This window comes from Solanum lycopersicum, chromosome 3 (genome assembly GCF_036512215.1).
Source record: "Solanum lycopersicum chromosome 3, SLM_r2.1".
In the NCBI taxonomy this organism is placed as follows: Eukaryota; Viridiplantae; Streptophyta; class Magnoliopsida; order Solanales; family Solanaceae; genus Solanum; species Solanum lycopersicum.
Genome location: NC_090802.1, coordinates 45060852 through 45081281, shown reverse-complemented (window position 1 = coordinate 45081281; position 20430 = coordinate 45060852). Strand labels below are relative to the sequence as shown.

Genomic DNA, 20430 nt, shown 5'->3' with positions numbered 1-20430 from the left:
AGTTTATTTTTAGCCTTAGCGTACCAGAAATATCTAATGGTTAAGAGGTTGTAGGGGACTACAAAAATGCAGGAAAAATGCATTTCTAGTCCCGAGTCATACATTAATTTGTACTACAATCTTCAAGCACCCAAAAAGTTCGGTCGGACTACAGATCTGGTACTAAAAAATTGCATTCACTTTCGTTAGTACATGTGCTCGCCATTTCAAATACATGTTTTTTCATATGATATTTCTGAAATACATCACTAAAATTTCAATAGTAATATGCTGCTTCTAATACAAAATTTGCAATCCAGTACAAAATAGTCTTCACATCCCACGATGTAAATATCAGTAGATTTACATAATCTTTTTCCAAATAACTAACTCATTTGTCTAACATTCAAACAAAAATGAACCATTTTGACAGTTTGTACACTCTTTTAAGCTTGCCTCTTGAGTTACAAATCCACACCTTCAAACCTGGAATAAAAATACAAAATACATTATCATTAGAACTATAGCAATGGACTACAAAGTATTTCACATAAAAATGTTCAAATTTATAAAGACTAAGCCTATACAACATGTACTAAGTAAGCCAAAAAGGTCAAAGAATGAAAGGCTAAATAACAATCGTATGTATACCATGTTTTCTCACAAGTTAAGCTTGACAAGAACATTAAGTATATATATATTATGTTAAGCCTCTATAATTGAAGTCCAAATGCTTCTATTCTTCTTCCAAATTCTAAAGATCTGTGATTCTAGATCTCTTATTAGATCATCTTTCAAACAAGTTAAACACTCAACCAAAAAAAAGAGCAACCTCACAAGTATATGGATCTCAAAGTAAGATCACTAAACAAGGACCCAGTGAACTCAATGAACTAACTTAACAAAGAGCATACTACATGAATTATAGTAAGACTAGTACTGTTATCATTTTCTTTCTATATTATTAATCACTAACAGACATAAGTGGGATATCATTAATGCATAAACACAGGTCAGCTCAAAAGATAATTATTCTTATTGTGGATGTTCAAGGATATACCTAGTAATTTCTTCCTTAATACTGCAACTATCATTTTTAATCTATTAAAGAATTTTTATTAGCCTGTAAATCTCATTGGAATAATGAATCTAAGTAAAAATACGATGTTAGACATCAACCAGACAAAAGGTTTCACAACCGCCATGAAATATCTTGAGCCAAAGAGAAATTTTCATCTTAGTAGGTCCATTCGGTACTATCAATAACCAAAAAAGGTTAGTGTAGAGCTCCAAATTCACGACCACTGAGATGCTAATAAAACTAAAATTATTAATACCTTGGAGGCTACAGAAAGAATTACTACAATTTGTATACTTTACAAATTACGCCTTAATTTCAAACCTTACAACGCAATCAATATTACTTGAAATCTTCATAAAAATGAGAATAAATGATATATAATATATTCTATTCAACACCTCATCCATGGAATCCCAAAAAATGATATAAAACTTTGACATAGTCCTTCAGTTATGTTGGAAGTATCAGACAGCAGACAGACCTATACCTGCCCTATCTCCCCTGTTCATCTTAAGAAAGAAAAGGGAAAGGGGACTTCCACTTCTACTTTGCTAGTTCTTAGTTTATACTTTATACAAAAGCTAAACAATCTTCTTCCCACGAGATGAGAGCAATCTCTTCCCCCTCACACTAAAGCTAAGATGACCAAAACTAGTCAGATTTCAGACAGCCTCAGGAAACATAGCTTGTTGCATCAACTGTCAAGTGCAATTTACAGAGAACCAATTTTCCTAGGTTCCTCTTTAAAAGAATTCTTAAGGCACCTCATAAAATTACTTTAGAGGAAGAAAGTTAACATATTTGATGTTCTCTTGCTTTTGAAGTTCGATGGTGTTGGAAATATCAGTAATCTCTCCCTCTAGTCAAATATGAGGATATGAACTATAGAATGTCAAAGTTGACATACAAATTTAGATAACCAGAAAATTCATCAAGGTTACCTCCCACTGGACAGTGTTCAATAGAAGAATCATCCCACATAAATTTAAATTATCAAGTGCAATATGTACACAATTGACACATGCACTACCTAACAGGTCAAAGTTGCATTTTAATCCAGTCAACGGATTTAATTTAAAAACCAAATGTTTAGAATACCAACACAATATGAGTAAGGTCTAAAGTAAAATCGGAATCCACAGGACACAAGAAAACATTGTTAGGAGGTCGCTCAAGACATCAGATCTAACTAATCATTGTACGAGAAAATAAGGAACTTACGAAAGGTCATTATGTATGTCTATATAAGAGGCATTTGCCTTCATAAATAAAACACACCTCTTCCACTACTCTCTTCTCTCTCTTTACGCTTCCACCCCAAAATTGGTATCAGAGCTAGCTAGTTAATTAATTAAGCTAATAACTATGGAAGAATCTGGAGCTACAAATCTACAAAATCAGGTCTACTCTCTTAAATTTATGAGTAGCTAAATAAATTTATTCCTGAAAATCTCTTGTTGATTATAATTGTTTATCATGACTTAATAATGCTTTAATAAACATCTCTAGAAGGTTTGCTACAGAAATATTCTCTGGATAAGTATGCCCAGACTATGTCATCCTAAGGTTGAAACCGGTAGGCAAGAAAGCCGTTTAGGGGAGTAAACAAAGTTGAGGCGCTGTTAGGGTAACTAACCAAAGAAGAAAGCTGTAGTAGTGACTAGACAAGATGATTATTAAATCATTATTATTTCATAATAAATAAGTATAATCCATTAAGAGGTTGGAAGGAATAAAAATTTTAGCAAAAATGAATAAAATGAGTACCTATTTAATAGATGATGATAATAACTATAAGATATTACTACTCTACATATTAAAAGATCTGAGTACTGATATAAAAAGAGAAATTTATGACAAATTGGTAACATATGAGATAATAGAAATAACAACCCAAGGTTGGACTGAGTTAACCATACAAAGTATACAAGATGAGCTTTATTATGACATGTATGATTTATATGATGATTTAGATATTGGAGATTAAATATGACTGAATATTGGCTAAGGCGATATGGTAGAAATTACAGGTTAAAAAAGATTAAATATCCAGATAAATTAAGTAGACTTTTTAAAATATTATATAAAAAATTATGATGGATAAAAATAAAAATACTAAAATAAAAAGAACCAAGATAGATAAAAAGGTAAGAAAAATATGGAAAAAATTAAAACCTTTATACATGGAATATAAACTATTACAATTAACTAAAGCAAGTAATAATGAAAAAGATCATTTAATAAATATAATTTCAAACACAGAATACAAATATGTTTGTTATTTGAAAAAACAGTATGAATAGAGAAATTTATAAACAACAATGAATAGAAAAAATAATGGAAAAAATAACTGAGAAAGAACAAGAATTACAACATAAAAAAAGAAGGTTAGAAGAAAATATATTAGCAGAAGTATGTAATAAATCAATACTAGCACAAAGAAAAGTTATATTTATGTTAGAATTAGAATTAGATTATCTTGAATATGAGTTACTTTTTGTATTTCTTCTTGGATATCTATTTTTTCTGGGATTATCATTTCTCTTGTAAGTCCAATCTTTATAGCTTGTATAGTTGGTTTAACTTCTTCATATAGTATCTCTGCTGTTGCTGCGTAAAACTTTATGTAAAAAAGAGTCCCTTTAGTTACTCTTTTATATTGTAAAAAGGCTTTATATAATTCCGGTATCTTTGATATCTCGTCTCCCGTTATTGTATATACAGTACTTAATAATCCGTAGTTGTAGCAGGTTGCTACTAGATTTGGGTTGGTTCCTGGTTGTGCAATTAGCTTATTGTATCCTTGTAAATATTGGGTTATATAGTCTTCAGTTGGGTTTTTTGTTTCTTTGGCTCCGGGGTTTAGGTTTAGAAATGTTTGTACTCTGTGTATATTTTCTATGTATGTTCTTGTGATGTAATTATATGTCTGTTTTTGAGAGTCTAGGCTGGCTTTATAGGTATTTGTTTGTGGGGTAACAGATATATCTTTTTGGGTATTTTGAGGAGTGTATGGTTTTGAGAATAGTTTATTCAAATTTGTATTTGTATATTTTACCTTATTCTCCTCCTTTTTTGTAGATTGTCCTGCTGTAGATGTGGTGGCTGTAGCTGCATTTAAACAAACATTGTTATGGGTTTTAAGGAGTTTCCCATCGTCTCCTTGTAGCTCTGGAATTTTTGCGTCTTCCGATCGACATAGCTCCGCATATTTATAGTCATGCTGCTGACTTTTAGTTTTCAAATTTTGTTACTCTTTACTCATACTGTCTACTTTCGTAGAAAGTGTAGTAATAGCTTTGAGTATTTCTTCTGTTGTATCTGGTTCAGTTTCTTGATAGGTAATCTGCAACGAGATTTTCATCAGTTTTTATAATTTCAATTGTAAATGTAAAATTTAATATATTCAATACCAATCTCCTTATTTCTTTTGTTGTAACTGAATCATCTAACTTTTTTGTTATCCACCATTTTACTTGTGTGTTATCTGTTCTTACGATAAATTTATTGTAAACTATATATGGTTCAAATGCTAATAAACATTTATATAGTGCAAATAATTCTTTTCTATTTATTTCCCATTTTATTTGTGCTTCTGTATAAGATCCGGAATAATATCTACAATGATGTTCTATTTTTTCTTTGTTATATATGTATTTTAAAACTCCTCCATAACTATGATCACTCGAGTCTGTTTCAACAATATAAGTAAACTCTTTATTTTCATCAGGAAAATATAATTTTGGTAGTTTTTTGCATAATTTTTTAATATTTTTTATGTGTTCTTTATCTTTATTGTCAAAATGATATTCAATATCTTTTCTGAGTTTTTTATATAGTGGTTTTAAATGTTCTGCTAGTTTTGGTATATATTCTCTTACTTGGTTTACTAATCCTAAAAATGATTGTAATTTCTTCTTTGTATCTATATTTTCATCAATAGTAATTATTTTTTGTACTATGTGAGTTTGCATTTTTATTCCATTTTTATCTATTTGTATTCCTAGAAATTCTATCTGTGGTTTCATAATTTCTGTTTTACTTTTACTTAAACTTATACCTGAATGTTTAATTATATGTATAAATTTTTCTAATAATCTTATATGTTCATCTTGTGTTTTGGAGTATAATAATATATCATCTATATACATGATACAGTTTTCTAATTGGTTAAAATAGATGTCCATAAAATGTTGATATCTACCTGGTGCATTTTTATATCCAAATGGTAATACATTCCATTCATAGAATCCTGGCAGTACTGTGAATGCTGTTAATTGTTTAGATTCTTCTTCTAATTTTAGGTGGTAAAATCTTGATTTACAGTCAAATTTACTAAAATAATTATATCCTTGTATTTGTCTTATTTTAAGTATTTTATTAGGTATTGGTTAGTTATATGTTTTAGTTTTAGCATTTAAATTTCTGTAGTCAATAACCATTCTACTTTTACCTCTTTTTTGTCCACTGTGTTTTATTACTATAAATGCTGGGCTTGTATGTTTACTGTTACTTTCTTGTATGTAATTTTTTTCCAGTAATTCATTTATATGTATTTTAAATTCTTGTAAATCATCAAAGTTATATTTTAACGGTTTTTGTGTTATTATACTATTTTCATCTATTAGTTCAATTTTTACTTTTGTTTTATGTTTTTCCCATCCTTGTAATGGGTCTTCATTATATAATTGTTCTAGTTGTTCATTGATTATTTTAACTTTGTCTATTACAAATATAATGATTTCTAATTGTGATATTTGTTTTTCACTTATATTTTCCATCTCCTGGTTTATTTTTTCACTACCTTTAATCCATTCTATAGATTTTCGTTGTTTATTTTTTACTCTTTTTGCTCCTATTTTATGGCCACATGGCGTAGTAAGCCACCAGTGTGTTTTTGTTATTATATGTGGGTAAAATCTATCTAAAAATGGCATTCCTAATAACATATCTTTTGTAGTAAATTCGAAATTATACATTTCTTCTATTGTTAGTATTTTATCCCATATTTGTATTTTTATATTTTTTGCTTTATATTTGATCATACTTCCTTCATTATTAAATCCTGTTACTACCATAGGTGTTTTTAATTTTTCCCATTTATCTTCTGGTAAGCAATTATATTTACATATATTCGCTTCTGCTCCTGTATCTATCATAGGTGTATAATATCTGTTGTGATATCCTTCTACAATAATTTTTGCAAGTACAAATATTTTCATTAATCATTTTTGGTTCTTTTTATAATTATTTTCTTATTTTGACAAGTTATTGTTAATTGTTCATTTTCTGTGCTGTATGGTTTAACCTTTTCTAACCATTTTATTCCTAATGTGATATTATGATTTCCTTCATATATCTTAAATTGTATTTTTAATGGAATTCCTCCTATAATTATTTCTTTTTCTGTTGTCTCTTCATTTGTATTTATTATTTCACTAGGTAATCCAGGGTATATGTGTCCTGTTTTCATAATTTCTTCTTCTAATACTAGTTCTCTTGTTATATGATTTTCTTCTTGTCCTGTGTTTATCAAAATTTTATATTTTCTCTGGTCCATTATTCCTGTTATAAAATAATGATATATTGTTATTTCTTCTAAATCTTGTGATATTTCATTTTTTCTTTTAGATGAACTTATTCTTGATGAGGAAGCTCTTGTTAATGTATTTGGTACGCTTGAAGTGCTTAATCTTTCTTTTACAATTTCTAAATCTTCTTCTATGTCAATTTCTTTATAGCTATAGTCATTATTGTCTATTACAGTAATTATTTTTTCAAAAGGATTTTCTATTTTTATTTTATCTATTTTATTTCTTGCTGTTATTTTATGTTTTGTTGTTAATATATATAGATTTTTACATCTTGCTGCGAATACCTTACTTCCTGGTGCTAACTTTATTCCTGACATTTTCCAATATAATACTAATGATTTATCTATATTTGTATCTGTTAATGCTACTGTATAATTAGCACTTATTATAAATTTAAATTTTTGGTATATTAAATTTCCTTTAACTGCACTTATTACACTTTTTTCTATAGGATGTTTTATTCTATCATCTGCTAAATATATTTCAATAGGTGTATCTATTCCTTCTCTGAAACAAGCTTTTATTAGTATTTCTGTTCCTCCTAAATGTACATATTTTATAGTTTCTTTATTTTTTATGTTTTGTATTTCTTTATTTATTATTCGTTTGCTTATTATAGGTATATATGCTTTTCCGCTTGTATATTTACCGTCTATGATGTGTTCTTTTTGACTAACTACATAGTATTCTTCTTTCTGTCTTTTAAACCAGTTTTTTAGTATAGGTATGTCAAGTATTTTTTCAACACTCAAATCTAATTCTTTTCCTTTTATTTGTTCAAAAAGTGTATTATCAAATATAATTTTTTGGTGTGATGATTCTTCATCTTCATAATTCTCTTTAGATATTATTTCGTTTTCAGACATTATATTTCTTCTTCTTCTATTTCATTATCTTCTTCTCCATTTTCAGTTTCTATATCTGATACTTCATATATACTATCGTTTTCACTTAATTCATAGTCTATGTATTCTAGTTGCATATTCGTTATCATCTATAACTATTTCTGCAATTTGTTTTCTTTTTGGATTTTTAGGTAATTTACAGTCTCTAGCTATGTGTCCTATCTTTCCGCAATTATAACATGTACATTGAGATATTTTTCTTTTAGGTCTATATGATCTTTTCATTTTATAGTTTTTTACATAATACCTTCGTCTTGGTTGTTTATATTTATACTTAGTTTTATTTTTTCTATAATTTTTATATCTTCTAGATTTTTGTTTTTTATTTGTACACCCAAACTGTGGTGCTATTTTATTTTTACAACATGATAAATTTTTATTTAGTACTTTTTCCATTTTTAATTTTTCTTTTTGGTTCTCACATAATTGTGTAAACCATTGAGATAGAAATTTTATTCTAGCTCCTAAAGTATCTACCATTCCTTCATTATTCCAATCCTTTATTATTTTTGTACTAAATAGTTCTGGTAATTTTGTAAAATATTGTTTTCTTATTTCTTTTGCTTCGTCTAAATTGGATTTAGCTTTGTAGTAATATTCTTTGAATGCACAAGTATATTCTTCTATATAACACATTTTACATATAGCTAATTTTGTCATAAGTTGTCTATTTATTATTTTTTCCCTATTTTGTTCTCTTATATCCGTGGTCATACCTCCAAAGTCACTTCTTATTGCCGATTCATATTTGTCTAGTATATCTATATTTGTTGCTGATAGGGATCCATCCATTTTCTTATCATTTCTAAGTACTTCTAAACTTTCTAGGGGTTAGATATTCTATCCATAATTTTGCTGTTCCTATGAATGTTCTTTCTATGTATCTCGGTGTTTTTGTTGTTTCTATTTTGTTATCTATTAACTGCTTGGATATATTTCCTGTCCATAGTAATATTGCTTTATTTATGTCTGTGACACAATCTAAATCTAAGAAATTATATTGTTCACTTATTGGTTTCGGTATCCAATTTTTATTTAACCTACTGTTCCATATTGCATTATTTCTATCTGTTTGTTGATAACTTTCTGTATAATAAGTTGGTGGTATCCACGTAGGACTACTTCTAGGGCTATTTCTGGGACTATTATCTGGGGTTTTTACTCTTGACGTACTAGATCTATTCATATCTCCTGTGTTTATTTCCAATTTTTTTATTTTATTTGTCTGTTCTAAGATTTCTGTATATGTCTCACTTATGTCACTTATTTCTGATTTTTGGTCATTTTCATTTTCATCTATTTCATTTACTTCATTTACCTCAATATCGTCATTTAATTTTTGTTCCATTTCTTTTATTTCATTAGTTAATTCAAGCTCTTTATCTTTTTCCTTTTGTTTTTGCTTATTTTCATATAATAATTTTAACCTAGCTAATTCTTTTTCTAATTCACTTATTCTTGTATTTTTTATTTCTTCTAATTGTTGTACTTCTTGTTTTGCTATGGTCTGTCTCTATGAAACAGTCGCATCCTGAATTGTTCAATTTATGCCAACATCAACAGGCCACTGTGGTTACAATGTGGACTGGACAAGGATGGAATTTGTTCTCAAGGAGGAACCTTCAGGATTGGTAAATAGACAAAGTGGCAGAATTCAAGATTCAGTAGGCTCTTTCAGCAACCTCACTGAAAAGGACTTATTAATTTGGCAGAATGATACCAAAGGTCAATTCTCAGTAAATTCAGTTTATAAGGAACTCAACAAGAATGCTGGACAGGAGATGGAATGGCCATGGAAGATCATTTGGAAACCAAAAGTACCCTACAGAGTAAACTGCTTCATGTGGCTATTAACAAAAGAAGCAGTTTTGACTCATGAAAATCTAAAGGAAAGCGGCTATCAGTTGGCTTCGAGATGTACTTTATGTGAAGAACATGCTGAGACAATTAACCATCTTTTTTTCTGCATTGTACATGGACAGAATAATTATGGAGAATGTTCATCTGTCTAAAGGGGATAAGATGGGTGAAACCAGGGAGCATTAAAAGAGTTCTGAGCAGCCGGAACAGAGATGGCAATGCTTCTGGCAAGGAGAAGAGATGGAAACTTGTCCCGGCATGTATTTGGTGGACAATCTGGAAAGAGAGAAACAGCAGGAGTTTCGAAAATTGGCAGAATAGCTTACAGAAGATCAAGATGGACTGCTTAGCTCTTTTCAATTTTTGGTGTAAACAAGATATATTAACTAGGACAGAAGATATCTTTGATGTGCTAGATTGTTTATAGGTAGCAGTTTAGGCTGAGACTATTTTATTCTGTAAGTTGTAAAACTTTTGAAGAGGTACTACACTTTTGATGTAGTATACCTGTGGATATATAGACTAAAGTTACCAGTTTCAAAAAAAAAAGTAGGACTGGGCATAAACACCGGAAAACCGAAACACCAAACCGAACCGATTTTTTCGGTATTTCAGTTTCGATTCGGTATACGATATACGTTTTTGTATTTTTCGGTATTTCGGTTCGATTTTCGGTATGTAATTTTGTGTTATTCGGTATTTTGGTTTACCGAAATATATTGTATTATAATATATATTTACATTATATTAATTATTAATGTTAAATAATAAATATTATACTTTAAAATAAAAAAATTAAAAAGTAAAAGACACTTCTTTGATGTAACTTTTTTTAGCCCATTAAGCTGAAAAATCAAACAAAGAAATTGTAAATTTTTAAATTTTGAAAAGCCCACTAAGCAGGCCCATTGAAGAAACCGAAATAACAAAACCGAACCGAACCGAATTATTTTGGTTCGGTGTTCGGTACACGTTGTACAACAACCGAAAACCGAAAAAAAACACAAAAAAAAGAACCGAATGCCCACCCCTAAAAAAAAAGTAAAGACAATCGATTGAGTGAACAGTAACAATCCAAACCTTTCTAATACTAACTAGGACATCATCAAGAAATGTTATTTTTAACAGTAATCAATCCATAAATACAGTCAGTGCTTGAGTTATCAGGCACAAACTTAAGCCAATACAACAATAGAGTGGATAAAAGAACACCAATTCAATCAATAAATTTACTCCAACACCTATAATCAATAAAAAGAAATGGGTAAACCTCCACTCACCTGACCCACTTGCACTAGGTGTTTGCACCTAACCAGTAAATACATGACATCTTTCATAACATTTATCACACAAACATGATTAATTAATTTATTTTTCTATTAACTTGAAATAAAAACGGAGCCGACAGTATAATGCTCAAAACATTTACATTATTTTGGTTTTTGGAGTGAGTAGTTTGCGACAGGAAAAAACGAAAGTGAAGAGCTTTAACTAGCAAGTCCATCACTTAGTTTGGAGGGAGTAGTTTGTTACAGAAAAAACACAAGTGGAGAACTTGAACTAGCAAGTCCATCACTCCCTTTGGAGGAGTAGTTTTCTACATAATACAAGCGAAGAGCTTCAGCTAGCAAGTCCATCACTCCCTCTATACTTTAATTCAGAAAACATATTCAGTGGCAGAATTCGATAGAAATTTTTCATCTAAGTATTTCTTCGATATGTTCTAGCCGAGATTATACTTGTAAAATGTAATAAGAAAGCTTAAAAAAAAAACCCATAGAAATCGTTGATAAGGAATAAGAAATTTAGCTACTGAACCCCCGTAAAAATGAATTCAACCAATTTGATAATACGAGCATGGGTAGCACCAACTATGAGATCCATTTGAGCTCATCATAAAAATTCAAAGAGGATCTTGGATGGATCTTATGGAGCACAAAAGGATGGGCTTCCACATATGAATGATAGCTTGAATCGACAGCCTATTTTGGAGATGTAGGAGCAAGCTAAAGCAACCTTTGGTGATGGCCAGCACATGTTGGCGAGCATCAAACCAATTGATTAATGCCATAACCTCAAAGAAAAAAAAAAGACACAAAATTTTCTTTGCTTTCAAGCACGATCCAAAACAGTTCTATAACACAAATTGCCAAGCCAAAACCAATAGCATACACAAAACCTTACAAAAAACACACAAATTTGTCCACCTCACAAGATTTTAGCCTAATACTCTCATTTTTAGCCCTCACACAACAACACTACTCGAAACAACTCAAATGCATTAGTTAAGAAAGAACAAAGAAACATAATTTCTTATTTCAATGGAAAAAAAGATATGAAGTAGATAAAGAGAGAAATAAAAAACTTGCCATAGCCGAATAATCACTATGGTGGACAAAGCTTGTGTATATGCGTAAGAGATGAAAATTTGTTCGCAGTCCATCTGTTCTGAGATCTTAGAATTGAAATTTAGTGGTTAATTAGCGATTTGAGGGTGAGGGGGAATTTTCGGAACCCTTTTGTAGTTTATTCTGTTTTGGTTGCCGCCTCTCACTCAATATCGTTTGGGACCGGATATTTACTTTTCTTTGGACTATAATATGTCCCTTCGTCTATTTAGAAAATAAAGATTCTTTTTAGGACCAAAAAGGTAACTTCTTCCCTATAAATGTACTTATAGGGACCATAATTAAAACTTGTCACTAAATCCTAGTCTTAAAAAAGCCTTTTTTCTGGTAGTGAAGCTTTGAGACTTGGATCAAGTGAAGTGCATCAAAGCGACGAAGGCAGGGTATTGGTGGAAGAGACTCATTAAACGAAGATGGCAAGCATACTTCCATAGACTCCTAAACAAGGAAGGGACAGAGACATTGTGATGGGTAATTTGGAGCTCTTTGATCGAGATTTTTGGGTGCGGTATTGTATGTGTATTAAGTTAAGGAGGTTAAGTGTGTTATTAGTAGAGCGATCAAACCTGATGAGATATTAATGGATTTCTGAAAGAGCACACACAAGGCAAGTATGAAGTGGCTGACTGAGTCCTCCAATATCATTTTTACGATAACAGAAATGCCTAAAGAATGGAGGTGGATGCATAATAAAATGGTTCCGTTGTACAAGAACAAGGGTGATATCCACAGCTACGATAATTACAGGGGTATAAAGTTGCTAAGTCACACCAAGAAAGTTTAAGAAAGGATGGTGGAGATGAGGGTGAGTGGTGTGTCCATTTGCAAAACCAATTCGGATTCATGTCCGAGTACAGAAGTTATTCATCTCGCTAGGAGACTTGGTCATGAATATCTGAACTGGTTGTTTGCTGTTCAAGAATTCTTGTTTAGGCAGTTCATACCATCCATACAGGGTGGATAAATATAAGGAAAGGAAGACGGGTTTACATATGGTGTATTGACCTTGAAAAGGCCTACAACAAAGTCTTGAGTCTAGAGATGCCTAGAGGCTAAAGGTGTACCAATGACCTACATTAGGGCAATTAAGGACATGTATGATGGAGCTAAGACTCACATTAGAATGGTGGGAGGAAACTCGAAGAACTTTCCAAACAAGATAAGGTTGCACTAGGACTAGACGTGGAAGTTAGGTCTGACAGATGACACACAGGTTATCCCCAAGAGAGATAGTTTCAATTATCTTGAGTCTTTGATCTAAGAGAGTGGGGAGATCAACAATGATGTCACACATCGTATTGGCGTGGTGTGGGTGAAACGGAGGCTTGCATCTGGAGTCTTATGTGATAAAATGTACAACTTAAACTTAGAGGTAAGTTCTACAGAGTTGTGGTGGTTAGACCGACTTAGTTGTATGGGGTGAACAAATGACTAGTCAAAAACTTTCATGTTCACAAGATGCAAGTTGCGGAAATGAGGATGGTGAGATGGATTTTTCGGCATACTAGGAGGGATAAGATTAAGAATTAGGATATTCGAGAAAAAGTGGAAGTGGCCTCGGTGGTGGACACGATAAGGGGAAACAAAGTTGAGATGATTTGGACATGTAAAGAGAAGTGTATATACGCTAGTCAGAAGGAGTGAGAGGTCAGATATAATGGGTATAAGAAGGTAGATGTAGGTCGAAAAAGTATTGGGGAGAGATAATTAAAGAGGACATGATGCATCTTCCGCTTAGCGGGGGCATAACCTTAGATAAAAAGGTGTGGAGGTCGCAGATTGTGGTAGAAAGTTGGTAGGTAGTGGAGATTTGGTTGCAATTCGACATGGTCGGGCTTGGTGGAGTCTACCATAGTATTAGCCTTATTCTTGTATTTCTTGCGGTTGAGAATATAACTAAATAATAAAAGTGTGTTCTCTAACAGCTTAAGTTTTTAGATGAGATGGTCACACACTTCAACACTTGCTTTTGATATCATTCATCATTTGTTGTTTATTGTCTTTGATTATCATATTATTGTGTTGTTGCTACTATTTCCTTATTAGTTGTTATGTTTATTTTATTGTCATTTTCCTCTTTATACGTACTTTGATTTGTTGTACGAGTCGATAGTCTTTTGAAAACGGACTCTACCTCCTCGAGGTAGGGTAAGGTCTGATACACTCTAGCCTCCCAGGTCCCACTACTAGGATTTCACTAGGTATGATGTTGTATGGCTTCCACAGAAATAGATTCATTATCAAAACTTGCATTGATTCTTATAATTTACATTAAGAGAGTTGTGATAGAAAATGATTAAGTATCAAGAACGGATAAATCCGACCTATCCTTCAACTTCCAAGGGATGTTCGAATTTCTGCAGGTGGACGAGACTCATTTATAATGGAAGAGAGAAACAAGCATAAAGGAAGAGGTGTAATTGGATAATGTCCATTTCTACCTAATTCTTATCATTTAAAGGAGTCCATCAATTGAAGAAAGTAAAATGACAAAAATACAAATCAAATGTAATAGAATAAAGATATAAGATTCTAAAACGTTAACCATTCATGGGAAAATGCACCTTTCGACTCTTTTATACATAGCTTCTAAAATGAAGAGAAAATAAAAAGAAAATATTTCCAAACAAAGGAAAAAGTTCCTGGGAGGAGGAGAAGAGGAAGCTGAAGCAGAAGAAAATTCCAATAATTTAAAAGATAAATTTACCTCAACAACTTGGTTTTTCATGCACTTCAACGATGTCATCATCCTCCATTCCGAGACTACTGGGAGTTGCATTTGGATTAATTTTATCCCCGTCAAAGCAGAAAACCAAGTTTTGCAGCTCAAGCTTGACTTTATCAGCAAACGACTTGAACAACCTCTCAAATTTATCATCCTAAATGAATATACAATAGGAATGTAAGTCATAATAACATTTCATTCCTGGCAATTAAGAATGACTTAAGCATATCCTTTTCATGAACTAGAAAAAAACAGAGCGCAAAATGAGAGTAACAAACAGCATACAGAAATATGAACCATGATGAGTTTAAGATGATGTAGAAACAGCTTTGAAGTGAAATAGTTCAAGGCCAAATCAAAAGAAAAAACAAGCAATATCTTGATGATTAATGGCATGATAATGTGAATAAGTGCTGATTGCTTCAAGGCATGACTGGTAAATGCTTGATGAGCCTGGATGACTGTCATCTTTCTTTTTTTTTACAATAATTGTGGTGTTCAGGCCAGCTTGCGTGCACCTCACAGGATATCTGTCACCAAGGCTAGAATAGATAGGAAGAAATCATCTAGTGTTTTGTCTCAACTGGGAATTGAACCTGAGACCAGGTAACTCTGTCCACTAACGGTTAATTGTCAAAAAGTTCTATTAAGATATGATTTTTCGATTTCCCCGATGGTAATTAAAGCAGTTGTTATTACAAAAGAAAAAAGGTCCGGCTTATTAAGTTCATCGACAACGATAATCGATTCAATTGAAACGGAGAAAAGGTAGGAAACTAAATCCTGCAGCATTTGGTATATATTTATTCCATCAAGAAAGCCAAGCTACAACAGAGCTGATTAGATCCTAAAGTGGCATCTACTTTATAAAATAGGATACTTCACAATTTAGTGATCTTCTGATGCACCTTTTCAAATGTTGTATACAGGATATGAAGTATGTGGTACCACCAACTATCTAGCACTCAAGACTTTGAAGTTCCATAAGAGATGATGAAACCATCCAAACTAATTCCTTTCCCTGCATGCTAAAAGCACAAACTTACCTCCCTTATAGAATAATTACCTTATCCTATGCTAATTCAAGTCAATTATTTCTGCATATGTTACATGGACTCAAAAACTAGCACCAATAGATGTATGTACGTTACATGTGTATGTCGATCTTTTAGTGCATTTTTCTGGTTGTTAAAAAGCACTTACACTGCAGTCATATTTTACAGTGCTTTAACACAAAAGAGGTTCAAAGTAACGTAGAGTTTTATGCATATTGCATTTAAAGATGACAAGAAAAATACTTCAAAGAACATACTATGCAGTCATAGAATTAAATCCTCCTATGGTTGTGGCTTCCAAGGAAAATCAAATGATCCTACAACACACTTCACATACAACACTTGGCAGACAATAAACTTTGCCTCACTCAGGCTCAGTTTGTTTGTAATATAAGTGTGGGGGTGGGGTGGGGTGGGTGGGTTGGGGGATTCAAGCAGATAGAAGTCAGCTTCAAGAGGTCATATATTATAAGCATCATTGAACATTGAGCTATACATATGTAACAGAATTTGAAACAAAAAAGTGATTAAGTTTCTCTTATATAAACAAACTTGTTCACACCTCGAAATCAATATAACACCTAGTACTTTTGTAGAAAGCACTATACATTCATTCATTTTATATCAGAAGCAATATATATTAATCCGTTTTTATCAGGAGCATTTACACATTTATTCTTTAAGGTAACTTCATTTTGTTTGTATAATGTACATTATGAGTATATTAAGAATGAAGGTAAGTTTATAGAACACCTCTTTTAAACATTATAGTGCCCATGACATAACTACACAAGTAACACAACAGATGTGCAAACTTCTATATATGTAAATATATGAACTGCAACCCCAGGAAATACCGCATAAACGCGAAATTGCTTCGTTCCATCCTTGTCTTGGATAGAAATGACCATTTTAACTCTGTCAGTTGATGGTTTTGACGGTTTTGACAGAATATCAGCAACACTATCTTGAAGTGAATGGAGCGAAGCACTAAGATCTCTTTTTACAGATTCTTCAACATCTCGCAGCTCATCCTTAGCTGATTGGGCAAATGTTGCCAGCTCTTTCTTTTTTAATCTACAAACAGACACTCATAATAGTAAAGAGAAAAAGAGAAGAACTAGAGAAAGTGCAACTTAATTAGTACTACAAATGTTGTGAAAGATTACTGAAGCCTCATGTTTAAAGAAAATGAAAAAACGATGACCCTTCCTTTTCACCAAACTCTAAACAGATGAAATCGAGCATATGTCGGTGGTAAGCTGTCATGAAACCAGAACGAATTTATTGATGAATAACAATATGAATGCTAATTATATCTAATAACAAGAATGGATGGTCAATTATATGCTTTTGCTACTTAACATAATCTACAACATCATCATACCCAGTATAGTCCCGCAAGTGGGGTCTAAGGAGGGTTTGGTGTACGTAGACCTTACCCTAGTCTACACCACCCCTACCTTTGTGAGGTGTAGCAGTTGTTTCGGATAGACCTTTTCGTCTTTTCAGACCTTTCGCCAGTTGACATATTCTATCTATTTGAATTAAATTATCTCATTAAGGAACTTAACTCATTAAAGATTGGCTATACCGAAGCTTATAGAATTATCTAATCAGTTGCCACCTAAATAAAACAGACATCAAGTAAGATATACCAAAAGGGTATTAATATTTACTTGGAGAATCCAAGTTTGAAAAGTGAAAATTCATAAGATCACGAAACTCATATTTCATTCCAAATAATGGGGCGCGAAAATTCATAAAATCACAAAACTTATATTTCATTAATTAAAAATAATAAAAGAGCAGGAAAATCACCACACTCAAATCAGATACCAAATAAAATTAATTCAATTGGGAAAGCACAGGCATTAAGGTTTGTGACGAAACATGTAATGCAAATCTCAGATCATTGGGTACAAAAGAATATAGAAATCAAATATGGTAGTACCAATTTACCTAATTTCCTTTATAGTTGAATCTTCAAGAAGGCTACTAGTATGAGCAGAAATGCTTGGGGAAGGTGGCAGCCAATCCTCTTCTTTTTCTTCGCAGTCAATTATTTGAACTGCTTCATTTTTGTCTTTTTTCTTTTCAGCCTAATTATTAAAGGACTAAGAAATTGAGAACAAAGAGAATTTAAAGAAGATTAAAGAAGAGAAGAGAAGTTTACAGTAGAATCGATCATTTTCCGTTTCTTAGAGATAACTGGAGACGAGTCTGGAGTATCATCTGTGAGGTTCAAGAAATATGGTAAGCTAAAGTATACACATACAACATCAATTTCATTCATATATGAGAAAAGGAAGCTGACCGTCAAGGCAGACAGCATTGAAGGGAGTATTGAAAGGCTGAACACGTCTGTAATCAAAAAGCGGCTCCAGTTCTTCATTGGATTCATCCTGCGAAGAAGAAACAAAAATATCAAATTTCCAAACCCTAAGATTAACACCTTTACAAGACCACAGAACAGAGTATCACCATTTCTGAATTCCTCAAATATCTCTCCACAGATTTCGATTCACTCGCCCACAACAAAGTCCTAAACCAAACCAAGTACCGGATGGAGCAATGCTTTTCCTTTTTTGGTTAACAAAATTGAATACTAGTGTTGGTATTATTTGAGTCTTATTTGAGGACCAAGTTACTATTATAAAAACTTTTAATCATTTTAAAACTATATACACACTCATTCTTTAATTACCAATTTTATTGCTTTATGTTCAAATGCTACATGAAGAATGGAGTTAGAGGGTTAAGATGGAACTAACATTAAGTATCAAAATAAAATTAGGGATAGATTAAAAGTGTTGTGTATACAGTTGTCTAAAATAATGTCATATGCTATAATATATACCAAATCATTAATGTTGTTTTTTTTATGGAATGTGGTTAGCTTTCTCAAACCGACATTACAGTCGGTAGGGATGACTCTCGAAAGAAATATTTTGTATGATTATTTTTGTGAAAGAATAAGCGTTCCGTATGAAATTTTGACAACAAAAGAACAACATGCCCAACTTTAAATGCTCCATAATTATTACTGAATTTTAATGAATGTTCTTTTTGTTCATGGATGTATCTTATCTTGATTTGAGTAAACTTATATTTTTTTTATATAAAATATGTGCTTTATAATATAATAGTGCATTTGTTACAACATACGTCAATTATTGTTTTACTACTTACAACAGAATATTGTTCATATGCTCACACAAGTGACAAAAGTTTCAACATATTGCTCAATATGTTAGCACATGTGCTCAAATTTTGAAATATATGACTTAGATTTTTGCAACATATGGTCCAATTTAATATTTTTAATTACTAAATTACGTAAATATGTTATTTAATACATCCATCAAATTGACATATTTGGCAACATATGTATATATTGTTGAAACATAGGTGAATTTTATGTTGAAATTACCACAGATATATCAAATGTTGCAACATATGGATAACCTAACATGAGTTTTTTTATATTAATTCAATTACAATTTGACCTACTACAACATGTAACACTAATATATAATGTTATAGCGTGTCTTATTACAAAATTATGATCTAATATGATTTCTTCATTAAATTTATCAATTATTCAGTACATATAGTATTATCCTACTAGTTCACTATCCAATGACTAAGTAATTTCATATGATAGTGATATAACACTAGAGGATTTGCCACGCTCCGAAGCTACCCCATTATCGTAACACGGAACCTAGGATCACGAGTGACCCAAGCTAATCATGTCTACATAACATAAGCATACTAGAAATATCTAAGAAAACAGAAACTAATGCGGAAGCTAAATCAATTTATAATTGAATATGGAGAACACCCAACTAGTTTGAATGTATAAAACATACTAAGAATTTAGTAACAACTAAAGGATTAAACTTAACAATTCAAGTTGATTTTATTATTATGTATGAAAAAACTCTAACCAAATAGAGTTACTGTGCCATGCCCCTCTAGCAAAACTGAAATCTAAATAAAAGACGAAAAATGAAATGCATGTTTGTTTTCCTCGAAGTATGAGAACTCACCACTGAAATTGTTGAATAAGAATTGAGAATCGATCTATGTGTGATATTAATGATGAGTAAATGAACCTACATCATGAAAGGATGTAGCACATAGTATGCGTCAGTACTTGAAATGTACTAAGCATGCAGGATATATATAATAAGCTGAACAAAAATGTATAAGCTGAACAATAACTTAATCTAAACAAAAACATAGATACTGAAACTATGATTGAAAAGATTAATTGAATCTAATGGCCAAGTACTATCATGAACATAGCATGCTGGAACTGAATGTTGAAGTATAACCTAAAAATATGGTTAAATGCACCAGAGTTTGCCAGTGGGAGTTACTATTAACAGACATAAATCCATGTGAGCTAAACGTGGAGCCTGATATTTTCGCCGCATCGAGAGGTCCAAATATGCCTTGATAGGGTATAAAGGAATGATTGACATGATCACAAAATTTGATGCCCAATAGATGGGACTTATAATCCTATCGGGTCACGCAATTCTAGGACTATGAGGGTGCTCTCAACCCTAGTCCAAGTCGACGCTAAGTCTACTTCCAAGTGAATATATATATGACTAAAATGTAACTGAAATACTGAGTAGCTCAAATTCTTACATGTGAATATGAGAATCCAACATTTATGTACTAATAAAGTAACATTTGAAATCTGGAGCAAAATTATCTGTTTAACTGAATTAGCAAGTATAATTGATAAACTAAGAGAATCCATATAAACTAGGGTTCTGACTTTCATACAAGAAACTATACAAACT

General features: G+C 31.7%; 1 protein-coding gene across 2 annotated transcripts; it reads right to left on the bottom strand.

Moving 5' to 3' along the window:
• Positions 1–204: 204 nt before the first annotated feature.
• On the bottom strand, positions 205–18429 carry LOC101262184 (uncharacterized). 2 transcript variants are annotated; one of them, XR_011219993.1, is made up of 8 exons: positions 18092–18429; positions 17925–18012; positions 17784–17842; positions 17570–17709; positions 16465–16684; positions 14535–14706; positions 4119–4406; positions 205–465 (listed from the first exon to the last, which is right to left on the bottom strand). XR_011219993.1 is itself a non-coding variant. In XM_004234241.5 (7 exons), exons 1-6 carry the CDS (start codon positions 18092–18094, stop codon positions 14536–14538), a joined length of 681 nt encoding a protein of 226 aa, XP_004234289.1. In that variant the 5' UTR covers positions 18095–18429; the 3' UTR covers positions 205–465; position 14535. The 2 variants fall into 2 exon arrangements, 1 of the variants encoding a protein (XP_004234289.1); XM_004234241.5 differs by lacking the exon at positions 4119–4406.
• Between the last annotated feature and the right edge of the window lie 2001 nt (positions 18430–20430).